Source organism: Lactuca sativa, chromosome 4 (assembly GCF_002870075.4).
Source record: "Lactuca sativa cultivar Salinas chromosome 4, Lsat_Salinas_v11, whole genome shotgun sequence".
Lineage (NCBI taxonomy): Eukaryota > Viridiplantae > Streptophyta > Magnoliopsida > Asterales > Asteraceae > Lactuca > Lactuca sativa.
Genome location: NC_056626.2, coordinates 75,860,051 through 75,873,615, shown reverse-complemented (window position 1 = coordinate 75,873,615; position 13,565 = coordinate 75,860,051). Strand labels below are relative to the sequence as shown.

At 37.6% G+C, this 13,565-nt stretch overlaps 1 protein-coding gene across 1 annotated transcript; it reads right to left on the bottom strand.

The window, feature by feature from the left end:
• Positions 1-461: 461 nt before the first annotated feature.
• Positions 462-2,128, bottom strand: LOC111897375 (protein GRAVITROPIC IN THE LIGHT 1). The gene has a single exon (XM_023893360.3). It carries the CDS (start codon positions 1,955-1,957, stop codon positions 587-589), a length of 1,371 nt encoding a protein of 456 aa, XP_023749128.1. The 5' UTR covers positions 1,958-2,128; the 3' UTR covers positions 462-586.
• Between the last annotated feature and the right edge of the window lie 11,437 nt (positions 2,129-13,565).

Here is a 13,565-nt window from a genome sequence, read left to right as displayed (position 1 = left end):
TATAATTATAAGAATATAAAATCACAGCGTGTTTGTAAGAACATTCCACATTATATTTAAAGAGCTTTTCGAAAAACTTTTTAAAATAAATAAACTCTTGAAAATTGAAAAAAATTATTAAAGCTCTTTTTCGTAGAGCTTGTTATTTACAACCTACTGTCACATACTTTTCAATGATTATGCTGTCTTATAGGTTTCCAACTAGTAACCAATTTTAAATACATAACTTATATAAAAAAATGAAGAAAAAAACTAGCATATTATGTAGAAATAATAATTATATTATTTTAGGCTTTTCAACAAAAAAAAAAAAAAAGAACTTTCTCAATGCGGATTCTGTAATCAATTTTTTTTGTTTTTTTTTTTATAAAATAATTCTCAATGCGGATTCTCTGATCAGGTTCTTTATAAAAAAATTTGAATAATATGATTTTGATAAAAAAAAAAAATTATCAAAGTAATTAATTCGAATAAAATTTTTACGATTATTGAATGAATTACCATTACACAGAATAATATAAAATACTACGTATAACCACTTACAAACTGTACATTCACATAAACCTCCGTCGACCTTTCGCCGGAATCACCGTCGTGCCACCGGTGGAACATAAACCTGACTTTGCACCACCGTATCCCCAATTTTAAACCCCGGAACCACCGTGAACGCCACACGCAGCTCACCACCACCACCACTAAACGCCTCATCAGTCACGCTTTCCATATACACCTCCGAAAACCGACTACCTTTCCTCACCTGAAACACACTCACCTGCTTCTCAAACGCCGCCGCCAAACACCGTAAAACCCACACGCGCCTCGCCATCTCAGAAAACGAGCCGAAGAACGCCGTTTCCGGAAACTGCCACGTGTTCAACGTCTTCCGTTGGCTGAGGTTCCCGTATAACGAAGCCTCCATTTTCGGGTGCACTAATCGCATGTACTTGGAGCGTGTGAACTTTCCAAACGCCGATCTAGGGTTTTCTTTCAGTAATTGCGACGTTGACAATGATTTCATCTTCTTGAACTGATTAAACATCTGAACATGGTCTTCTTCTTCATCATCATCGTTGAAACCCTCGAAAATCTCACGAGTAACATACGATTCGAAAGCGAAACATCTGTAACTCGATTTGGGGAAAACGATATTTGGTGCGATTGCTCTCACAGCGGCGTCGATATCCCAATGTGCGTTTCCCATATCACGAACCAATAGCTTCACGAAGTTTCTTATCGATCTAAGAGTATAGTGTAGAACATCGATGAAATTTGTTGGGGTTAACTGGGACAGATTGACGTTATCGAAGATGGGGAAACACCCACTGGAATTCAGCTTGATCTCGATCGATTTGTTGTTTGAATCAGCTTCCACGAGTTTGTTCTTGAGTGAAGAGATTTCAAAATCTTTCGATTTAATCTCTCTTTCCATTTTATTCATGGTGATTTCGTACATCTTCATGAGGCTTTGCTGCTCCTTGATTTCCGAGAGAAGTAGGGTGACATGAGGAGGTGAAGAGTCGATTTGTTTCTTCAAGAAGCTCCGTTTCATGTCGGAAATGGCTTTGAGCTCATCAACCACACCCTGATCCGCACATTGTACGGCTTCTCCGTTGTAAGGGAACTGAGCAGCTTGTAACTCTGCGTACGCAGCTTTCAAGGAGGAAATAGTGGCGAATAGCTTAGCAACAAAAGCTTCCATGGCAGCTCTGTGACGGAGATGGGCGTCGTCCACCGAGTGTTTGTTGAAATACCTGTGAGAGTCGCTGCCATGGTCGGAATTCTTGAACTTGTTGTCGTGAGGTAAGAGCAGGCAGAAGCCATTGTTGGAGAGGGATTTTGTTGATTTCTTGAAGGGAAGAACTTTGTGGAAGGTCTTGGAGAGCGTGCTTCGAGGTTTAATGGTGTCCATAGTTGCAGAAAAAATACGGAGGAATGTGTGGGGGAATTGAGTGAGCATGAAACTGAAAAGATAAAAAAGCAGTGAGACTCTTTGACTGTTGAAGTGGAAGCAGGAGATGGAGATGGAGGTGGGAACAGGATGACATAAAGCGCGTGAAAAGTGGGGGGAGATTTTTTCAAGTTTGATATGTTTTTTTTTTCCGTTCTAGATCAGACAAACAGATTTAACAAAATTTGCCATTACTTCATCTATAAACTGAACGATTTTTTTTTTTTTTTTTTTGAGTAAAAATGACAAAAATATTAAAGAAAATAACCACAAAAATGAAAATTTCAGAAAATGACCACAGGTTCTGTAGAAGGGGTTCTGCAGAACCATAAACTAGAGGTGTTCACGGGGCGGTTTGGTTCGGATAGTAATAAAGTTGTTAACCGTGACCACGGGGCGGGTACCTCATGCGCACTAACCGAAACCAAACTGTATTAACAAAAAAACCGAACCAAACCGAATCGTATGAAAGCAGGTAACCATGGTTCGGTTCATGGGTACCCAATAAAATATAAAAAATTAAATTCAATTCAAACTACAGACTTCATTTTAGTTATCTCTTTTTTAAAATTAGTAAGTCAAAGAGTTTACAAAAAATATAATGAAGTAAAAGAAACGTAATGAAGTTCAAATATCATATATTATAATTTATATAATAAATACAATAATAAAAATAACAAGAAAATCAAATGAACATAGAATAACAAAATTGGAGTTGTCGTTATGGATTTTTGCTTAGATTATTGGACTCGTAGATCAATTAAAACAATACTAATGAAATAATACTTTTTTACTTTATATATATATATATATATATATATATATATATATATATATACACTAGCTGTTTACCCGCGCAAAGCAACGGGCGACAAATAGTTTGTTTCGACATTTAATTTGTTTTCAATGGAAAATGATTATTTTCAATTCAATCATTAGTTTGTTTTAGCAAACATGTCATATTAAAAATAAAGAAAATTCATGAAATGACAAAATTATAGGGTGTTGAGTATTTATTTGGATGAAAAAAGATCTAATCAAAACCTTGGAAGAGAAGATTTATGGGAGTTTGTTTAAATTTTAATATTATTTTATTAGTGATTAGTTGTACAATTAGTTTAATGATTTGGACGTCTTAAAAAAATATTATTATTTTATTCAATCTACTTTTAGAAATACTAAGATTTGTTTTATAAGATAGTATATATATATATATATATATATATATATATATATATATATATATATATATATATATATATATATATATATATATATATATATATATATATATATATATATATAATCAAAAGGTTCGGTTCGGGTATCCGCGAATACCTAAATATGAAAACCAAAAACCGACCTATTAATATCCGGTGTTTTCGGTTTTGGTTTTTTTCGGTTACGGTTTTTTTTGGTTTCGGATTCGCCGGTTCGACTCAGTTTTTCGGTTTTGCAGTTTTTTTGCACACCCACCTCTGCGGATCTTAGTTTTTTTTCATTTTTTCGTTTTTTTTTTTTGTTTTTTTGTTTTCGTTTATTAATATTTTTCTAATCACATAAGGTATTATGTAAAAAAAAATTGTTTTCGTTTTTCCTTTTTCTTATTTAATTACCCATTTATAAAAGCTGTGTGTTTAATAAAAATTATACAAATATTTTATGTTTTTTATAAAATTACACATACCAGTATTCTGAATAATAAACATACTTTAAGTAGGTTATAAAACATACTTTAGACATACAACATTCATAATAAACATACCTTGAAATAAATTTCATTAAAGTCTCTGCAAACGGGATGTGGATTGCATCCCCCGCCCCTGCCCCTAAAATTTTCCCATTCACCCGCCCCCGCCCCCACCCCCGAATTCCCCTTCTGACCCCTGCCCCCGTTCCCCTTCCCCCGATTGATTTTGGGCTAACTTATTTAGGCTAAAATAAGTTCTTGTTTGGGCTTAAAAGAAACTTCTTTTTGGGTAACAAATAGATATTTATAACATATATTTACATGTTACAAACAACTTTAAAACATGTTTTTTGTTGAATTTTTGTACGTAAATATCATTTTATTGTTTATTATATTTATATAATTAATATATGTGAATTTATATAATTTATTAACGGGGCCCCCACGAGGGTTTCGGGACGGGACAACCAACCCCCTCCCCCGCCCCCGAAATTAAAACGGGGGTTAACCTTGCCCCCGCCCCCGTCCCCGATTTTTTTCAACAAATGCCCCCATACGAGACGGGGCCCCCACGAGATCGGGGTCCCACGAGACTTTTTGACATCCCTATATTTAAAGGTTCCGAAACCCAAACCCTAGGGACCATTGGTGCAGCCGTCATCTTCTTCACTCTCTCTCTCTCTCTCTCTCTCTCTCTCTCTCTCTCTCTCTCTCTCCGCCGCTGTCGTATCGCCACCTTTCTTCCTCCATTGATGAAGCCAGTCTCACGCTTATCTTCCGCCGACGAAGGACGAAGACCCACCGAGAGCAGTCGGATGAAGTTGCGCCGGTTGGATCTTGGAGAACCCATTGTCGCGTTGGTTGCTACTGCGGTCACTCGTGAAGAGCTCCTTTCAGCCGTGAACCACCACACTTTACTCGGCCGATGAAGTGAGCACTAAGACTGAAGTCGCGCCTGTCGGGAGGTGTGAAGTCGAAGATCGGAGTTGTGTCACCGATAGCTGCTGCTGCTACCGTTTTCCTATGCCACCACCGTGAACCTCTAGGTGGGTGGTGGTGTAATGGCTCCTGGGGTCTGTGTGTATGCTTACTATTGTGCAAGTTGCTGCTGCCGGAGATTTGAGAAAGACCCACCATGGCGGCCAACCATGGGGGCCACCGTTTCCTGCCATGTTCCGTCGCCACCAGCACCATGGAAGGTGGTTGTGTGTGTGATTTTGTGTACTTTAGGTGTGTGTGTGTGTGTTTATTTCGTGAGTTCATTGTAAATTGTAAAATAATGGAATAATGGAAAAGAAAATCCGTCACCACCACCGTAGGGTGGTGGCTGCCGCCACCGGCCGCTGTGTCGGGTGGCGATGTGCTTTGATTCTGTTTGGACCTCGTTTGAGGGATGTTTGGACAATGTGGGACCAATGAAACCCTAATAGGCCCAAAGAAACCCTAGTAGGCCCAATGAGGCCCAAAGTGACTTAAAAAGCCCAACCAATTGATTAATTGGCTAAGATTGGGTAGGAAACCCTAATTAGGGGTTGGAAAACCTTAATTTGGGGGAAATGGTCGGGACACACACATGAGAATTATTTAATAAACTTGAAATATTAAATAATAATTATTGGCAAGAAAATATAAGGCATAATGGACTTAATGGATTATGTCCTTAATGGATTAAGTCCTTAGTGGGTTAAGTGAGAAACACTTGACCCTAATTGTCATTTTATGTGAAACCCTAATTTCACTTGGGCTTTGTGTTGGGCCTTTCCATTGGGCTTTGGTAATTGGGTTATTAATGGACCATCCAAGAATGATCATATGGATTAGAATATGTTGTTGGGCTTTAGGGTAAGGCCCATATGAGAGTTAGGCCCAATTTGGAAAATTAGGCCATATGTTGGGCTATGGCCCATTATTTGACTTTGGGCTTGGAACCAATTATTAATTGGATATTGTTTGATGTTGACAGTTCGGAAGCTATCAACCAGCAACTGGAGTTTTACCTAGCGGGACTTCAGCAGTGCCAGATGAGTTCTCATCACTATATCAACAGGGTCTAAGGCACCAAGGCCGGCCCTTAATGGATTGTATTCAGATTATTGCATGTTATGCTTACTGATTTATATCCTGGTAGTTAGGATTGTGATGCTATGTTAGTGACCTGTTAGGTCGATATCCTGGTTATAGGATTGTTGTTATGCTTTGTGATCTGTTAGATCGGTTTGACTGTTATATATATATATATATATATATATATATATATATATATATATATATATATACACACATACAAGCTAGTGTTATATGATGTCTACGTGCACATGATTGTCCTGGTTATAGGATGATGCTATGTTAGTGACCAGTTAGGTCTGTATCCCAGTTATTGGGATGTTGCTATGATTGGTGATCTGTTAGATCGGTTTGACTATTATATATATATATATATATATATATATATATATACACACACACACATTCTAGTGTTATATGATGTCTATGTGCACATGATTGTCCTGGTTATAGGATGATGTTATGTTAGTGATCGGTTAGGTCTGTATCCTGGTTATTGGAATGTTGCTATGATTGGTGATCTATTAGATCGGTTTGACTGTTATATGAAATGAACTAGCGTATGGTATTTATGTGCACATGTTTGTTTGATTGGGGGTTGGGTTGAGGCGATCCTGCTTTGTGTTGTAGGCCAACATACCCGGCGAGCAGTCCGGATATGCTGTAGGCCCTGCGTGGTGATCCAGACGTGCCGAAAGCTCGAAGAGCAATTCAGATAGACTGAAGGCCTGTGAGGCGGTCTAGTCAGACTGATTACTCATTATGCATGTTGTTCTGTATTGGTTATATGATATGGTTATGTTTGTATGGCGTTGGTATTTTGGGGAAACTCACTAAGTTTCGGACTTATAGTTGATGATTTTGTTTCAAGCAGTTCTGATGATTGCAGGAAGGCAAAGGCGTGATCGTGCACCTCCTCGTATTTTCATGTTTGATTTTGGGAATACTCTGATGTCTGAACTATTCTGATTTCTAAACTATTTTGAACATACATACATACATACATACATACATACATACATACATACATACATACATACATACATACATATATATATATATATATATAAACTGGTGGATTTTGAGCATAACAACAATCATATGGTGCACATGCAAACCCTAACGCTTTAGATCTAGTTTTTCTAATTGTACATGCAATAATCATCTAAATCTTGTAAACCCTATTCTAGCATAGAAAAATTCAAAAATCTTAACTAAAACAAAGTTAAGATGTTACCTTTCAATTGTAGCTTGTAGAATCAACCTTGAGAGCTTTAGTATCACAAGTGTAATACCTCTAATCGATCACAAACACCAAGAATCAAGTTGGAGAATATGAGAGAGAGAGAGAGAGGGATGCTAAAATCGACTCTAGGAATCCTTCTGGGGTTTCTGGTATCCGATTTTGGGTGCCCAAGGGGTACCTTATATAGGTGAGGAATTAGGGTTTTAGTTAAGTACCTAATCTGGTTGCTTAATCTCTAAGCAGCCCATAGGATCCTTCCAGAACCTTATCCTTGGACGAAATCCTTATGGGCTTCCATAAGATTTCGTGCATCCCTTAACTTAAGGATCCTCAACCAATTTTGCAATTATCTTATAATTACAATATCAGTCCCCTTAATTTAATTAATCTCTTTTGACCACAAAATTAATTCTAAATTAATTATTGACCAATATTAATTAAATATTATGATTACTTTTTTAATATATTATTCACATAATATATTAATAGATCACAATTATCCTCTTTCTCCATTATTCATCCAGTCAAGTTGCTTTGGTGAAGGCAACCCAAAATGATCATGCTACTATCGCGTCAAGTATATACCAATTATAGTTATGGGCTTAGACATCGAATCCAACAGTCTCACACTTGGATAAGTCTAATAACTATAAATGAAAGTACGACTTCAAAATCCGATTAGCAATCGTAGCTCTCAAAAGATGTTGTCAACTCTGACACGTCCTATAGATAAGGGATCATATAGTCCTCCGTTCTCAAGATATCGTGTGGACAATTACATGAAACATAGTCATACTTATTGTCCATCAGTTTGTTTCTCGACTTCTAATTTGTCTAACATAGAAGTTAATTGAACACACCAATTTAGTCCTGATCGGGCCCGACACATAAGTCAAAAAAAATTATCGAGGGCCCAAGATATCGCGTTTACCCTCTTAGGATAAAAGGAACAGATAAACTTTGACTTATATGCTTGTAGCCTTGTACTATTTACTCATTAAATCATACACAACAATGTGTTTTATAACATCAAGTTACTGATGCATTACACATTATCAATGCACAACAAGCTCGTAAACAACTCATATATCTAGGTTTGAAGACTATATGATATTATCGTCTCACAATCACTCATGATAAATTCCATGAAGTGATTCGTGTGAGTGCGGTTTTATTCCAATACTCAAATCATATTTCATAAGCACTCATAAACGTTGCAACAAACCTTTGCTATGTCCAAACGCTTTAGAAAATCTACAAGCCAATTCATGATAGTCTTGATTCATACTTACTTCCAACGTATGATCGACTGCGGACATTTTAAATAATCTTATTATTCAGGAAGTCAAAACATGCAAAGTGAAACAATAGTAAATAATTGACACAAGACAGTAACATTACTTATAAATAAAACACCTTTATTTAATCATCAAACTGTCTATTACAATTTATCTATTACAAGTTTCGAAAGTTATCTAATCACTAAAAATAATATCGTCCTTCAGCTCAATATGATGGGTTTTAGCATAAGAACTTTCCTATGTGCGCATGCAAAACCCTAATGCTTGGATCTAGGTTTCTCTAATTAAACATGCTTTCAATCCAAGACTTCTAATGACTAATTAGGTATAAGAACAATACAAAATCATATCTAGAAGCTTACCTTTGAATCTCTTGTTTGATCTTGTTGTCTTGAAGCTCTAGAGTCACAATTATCACTCCTCTAATGGCTTACAAAAACCAACTAGCAAGGAGGATGATTTGAGAGAGAGGAGAGAGGAGGAAATCGGCCAGGGTTTCTTTTCTTTTGAAGAGATGCCGATTTGCCTTGCCCATAGGGTCTATTTATACTTGTAGACTCCTTAAGGGTTTCACCTTAAACCCTAGTTGGATAATCTTTCCTTAAAGCAATCCATATCCTTACCATAGATAAGCCTTGGACGATTTTCAGCTATCCTTAGCTTCTAGAACTCGTCCATCCTCTATCCAATAAGGATTTACAGTCTAAAGTGTAACTTTCAAACAATTGATAGTTTATACCCTCTTATTTAATTAATCTCTTTAAGTCACCAAATTAATACTAATTAATTTATGACTTATATTAATCAAATAGTAATATTATTATTCCTTATATTATTCTTATAATATATTAATAATATCTATTCTCTCATAATAAATCATCCTGTCAAGTTGCTATGGTGAAGGCAACCCAAAAGGACCATGCACAACCGGGTCAAATACTTGCCTAATATAGTTGCAGCCTTAGACACTATTCCAACAGTCTCCCACTTGGATAAGTCTAGTAACTATATGCACAAGTACAATTCGATTTGCAATCGTAGCTCTCAAAGACACTGTCAAACTCTGATCTAATCAATCTTGTCCTTTAGATAAGGGATCGTACAGTCCTCTATTAGATATCATGCTGACAATTCTATGGAATGATTAGTCTAGCATTTTGGTTTCTCAATCTCCGATTTATTCGACATTGAACTTAATCGAACATATCAATTCAGTTATGACCGGGCCCGACACATAAGTCAAATCAAATCATCGAGCGGCCTAGATATCACTTTTACCCTCTTGGGATAAAAGTCACAGATAAACTTCGACTTATATGCATTTACTTATTCATTAATCAACTATACACAACAATGCGTTTTATAACACCGAGTTACTGATGCGTTTTCGCATTATCAATGTACAACCCATTAACAAATAACAAACCATATATCTAGGTTTTAAGACTATATGATATTATCGTCTTGCGATCACCCTTTTATATCATATTCCATAAGGTGATTCCAGCAAGCGCGGGTTTGTTCCAATGCTCAAAACTAGTTCATAAGCACTCATGAACGTCGCAACAATCTATTGCTATATCTAATACCATTTAGACAATCTACGCACCAATTCACGACAATCTTCATTCATATCTACTTCCAACATATGAACGATTGTGGACAATTTGAATAATTCGATTATTCTTAATAAACTTAATTATTCTGGAAGTCAAAACATGCAAAAATGAAACAATAGTTAAACAATTAACATGAGACAGTAACATTACTCATAAATAAAACTCCTTTATTTAATCATCAAATGTTAATTACATTTATCTATTACACGTTTCTAATATTATCTAATCTATACTAATATCATCCTTCAGTCCAATACTCCTAGCATGCTGCAAGTGCTTAACCCTACTCAGTCCCTTCGTAAGCGGATCTGCTGGGTTATCTTCTGATGATATCCTCTTCACTACGAGTTGTCCTTCTTCTACACGATGTCTAATAAAGTGATATTTTCTATCGATATGTCGTGATCTACCATGAGCTCTCGGTTCCTTGGTCAAGGCAACCGCTCCTTCATTATCACAGAAAATCTCCATGGGCTCCTTTATGGCAGGTACAACTCCAAGGTCACCAATGAAGTTCTTCAGCCATATTGCCTCCTTTGACGCTTCGTTCGCTGCAATGTACTCTGATTCGCACGTTGAATCAGCTACGGTTTCTTGCTTGGAACTCTTCCAAGTTACTGCTCCTTCATTCAGGGTAAAGACCCAGCCCGACTACGAACGGTAGTTGCCCCTGTCGGTCTGAAATCTGGTGTCACTATACCCTCGCACCTTCAAGTCATCACTCCCTCCGAGGACTAAAAACCATTCCTTCATCCTCCGAAGGTACTTAAGGATATTCTTCACCGCAATCCAATGAGCTCTGCCAGGATTCCCTTGATATCTGCTAACCATGCTCAAAGCAAAGGCTACATCAGGGCGAGTACAAGTCATAGCATACATGATTGAGCCAACTGCGGAAGCGTATGGTACTCGGCTCATTTCTGCTATTTCAGCTTCGGTACTCGGACTTTGAGTCTTACTCAACTTGGCATTACTTTGTATCGGTAATTCTATGTTTTTCGAGTTTTCCATACTAAAACGTTTTAGTACCTTCTCTAAGTAAGTGTTCTGACTAAGTCCTATTAGTCTCTTACTTCTCTCTCTTACTATCCTTATTCCCAAAATATAGGAAGCCTCTCCGAGGTCCTTCATAGCGAAGCACTTCCCGAGCCAGGACTTAACCTCCTGCAGAGTTGGGATGTCGTTCCCTATGAGTAGTATGTCATCGACATACAAAATGAGAAAGCTAACTATACTCCCATTGGCTTTGACATATACACATGATTCATCTTCGCTTCGTACAAATCCAAACTCTTTGACTTTCTCATCGAAGCAAAGATTCCATCTGCGATATGCTTGCTTAAGTCCATAAATGGACTTCTCAAGCTGACACACTCTATTCGGATGCTTCGGATCCACAAACCCCTCTGGATGAGCCATGTAAACATCCTCAGCCAACTTCCCGTTAAGGAAAGCGGTCTCGACATCCATTTGCCAAATCTCATAATCATGAAATGCGGCAATTGCTAGCATCACTCTAATAGATTTTATCTTCGCAACTGGTGAGAAGGTCTCATCATAGTCAACTCCGGGAGTTTGAGTAAAGCCCTTCGTGACCAATCGCGCTTTATATGTGTGTACGTTTCCATCCACGTCGGTCTTCTTCTTGAAGATCCATTTGCACCCAACGGTCTTACGTCCGGGCATATTATCAACCAAATTCCAAACTTGGTTGTCATACATGGACTGGATCTCGCTATCCATTGCCTCTTTCCATTTCGCAGACTCCGGGCCTGCCATGGCTTCCTTGTAGCTATTAGGTTCATCAAGATTTATTAGTGTACCATCACTAATATACGTTTCCCCTTCGGTAGTAATATGAAAACCATAAAACTGGGGTTGAACTCTAACTCTTTCGGAACGTCTAAGAGGTAAGGACTCGTCAATCGGTTCAACCGGAGTTTCCTCCTCGGGTTGAGTGCTAGCGGTAGAGGTTCCTTTATCTATCGACTCTTGAATCTCTTTAAGCTCGAGTTGCCTCCCACTGTCTCCTTAGCTTATGAGTTCTCGCTCTCGGAAAACTCCTCTCCTCGCAACGAAGACAACATTTTCCTTCGGTCTATAGAAGAGATATCCAAAGGATTTCTATGGGTAGCCGATGAAAATATATCGCTCACTACGAGGTTCGAGCTTGTCGTGAGTGTCTCGTCTTACGAAAGCCTCGCAACCCCAAACCTTGATATGTGCCAACGAGGGAGCTTTCCCTGTCCACATCTTGTGAGGTGTTTTGGTAACCTTCTTAGTAGGGACTCGGTTAAGGATATGGGCAGCAGTCTCTAAGGCATACCCCCAAAAAGAGATAGGTAGTGAAGCACGACTCATCATAGAGCGAACCATGTCCAACAAGGTTCAATTACGCCTTTCTGCCACACCATTCAATTGTGGTGTCCTTGTTGGCGTCAATTGTGAAACTATTCCACACTCCTTGAGATAATCGTGGAATTCAAGACTTAGGTACTCTCCTCCTCGATTGGATCGAAGCATCTTGATTTTCCTGCCCAATTGATTCTCCACTTCATTCTTGAACTCTTTGAACTTTTCAAAAGTTTCTAACTTTTGCTTGATTAAATAGATATACCCATATCTACTATAGTCATCGGTAAAAGTCACGTAGAAGCGGTTCCCATCCTTAGTGGTTGATCTAAATGGTCCACATACATCAGTATGTATTAGGTCCAATAGACCCTTACCCCTTTCGCAAGAACCAGCGAAGGGTGACTTAGTCATCTTTCCAAGCAAACAAGATTCGCATGTGTCATCTTCCCTAAGGTCGAATGACTCCAACACTCCATCCTTTTGGAGTTGGGCTATGTGTTTCTTGTTGACATTGTTGGGTTTTGAGCAATCTAACACTTCCTAAGTGTGCATGCAACCCTAATAAACCTTGGATCTATGTTTGTCTAAATACATGCGAAATAATAATTTTCCAAGGTTCATAACCTATCTAACATGGCATGGGGTACTTTTAAACATAAAAGAATTAGATGAGATTACATACCTTTTTGATGAGTTTGATTCTTAAGGAGTTTGAGGGCCAAGCACCAATAGTGTGAATGCCTCAAATGGAATCACAAATCACCACAAACTCTTGGAAAACTTTGAGAGAGTGTATACACACATAAAAAGTCGGCCACACACAAACACACACACTAGTGACACTAATGGCTATTTCATGCAACATAATCATGCTTATATAGTGTACATGATTAGGGTGAAACCCTAATAACCCATGACCTTTCCTTTTCCAAGGATCCATGGGTTAAAAGCTCCATGGATCATCCATGGACTTCCATATAAGCCTAGCCCATTAACTAATGAGTATTATCCCACACCATATAAAACAATAGCCCACAATTTAATTAGTCTTCCTTTTAATCTCTAAATTAATTCATAATTAATTTAAGACTAAGACTAATTAAATAACATGACTTCATATTAATATATTATAACTTATAATATATTAATAATCATATGTGTATAACTCTCATAAAATTATCCATAAATCGTTTGGGTGAAGTGCAACCCAAATGGACCATGCCGGGTCGGGTCAAGTATGTACCAAATAAGTTATGGACTTAGACACCTTATCCAATAGACTCCTACTTGGATAAGTCTAATAACTATATTTGCGTATGTTACTTCAGGAACCAACCAGCAA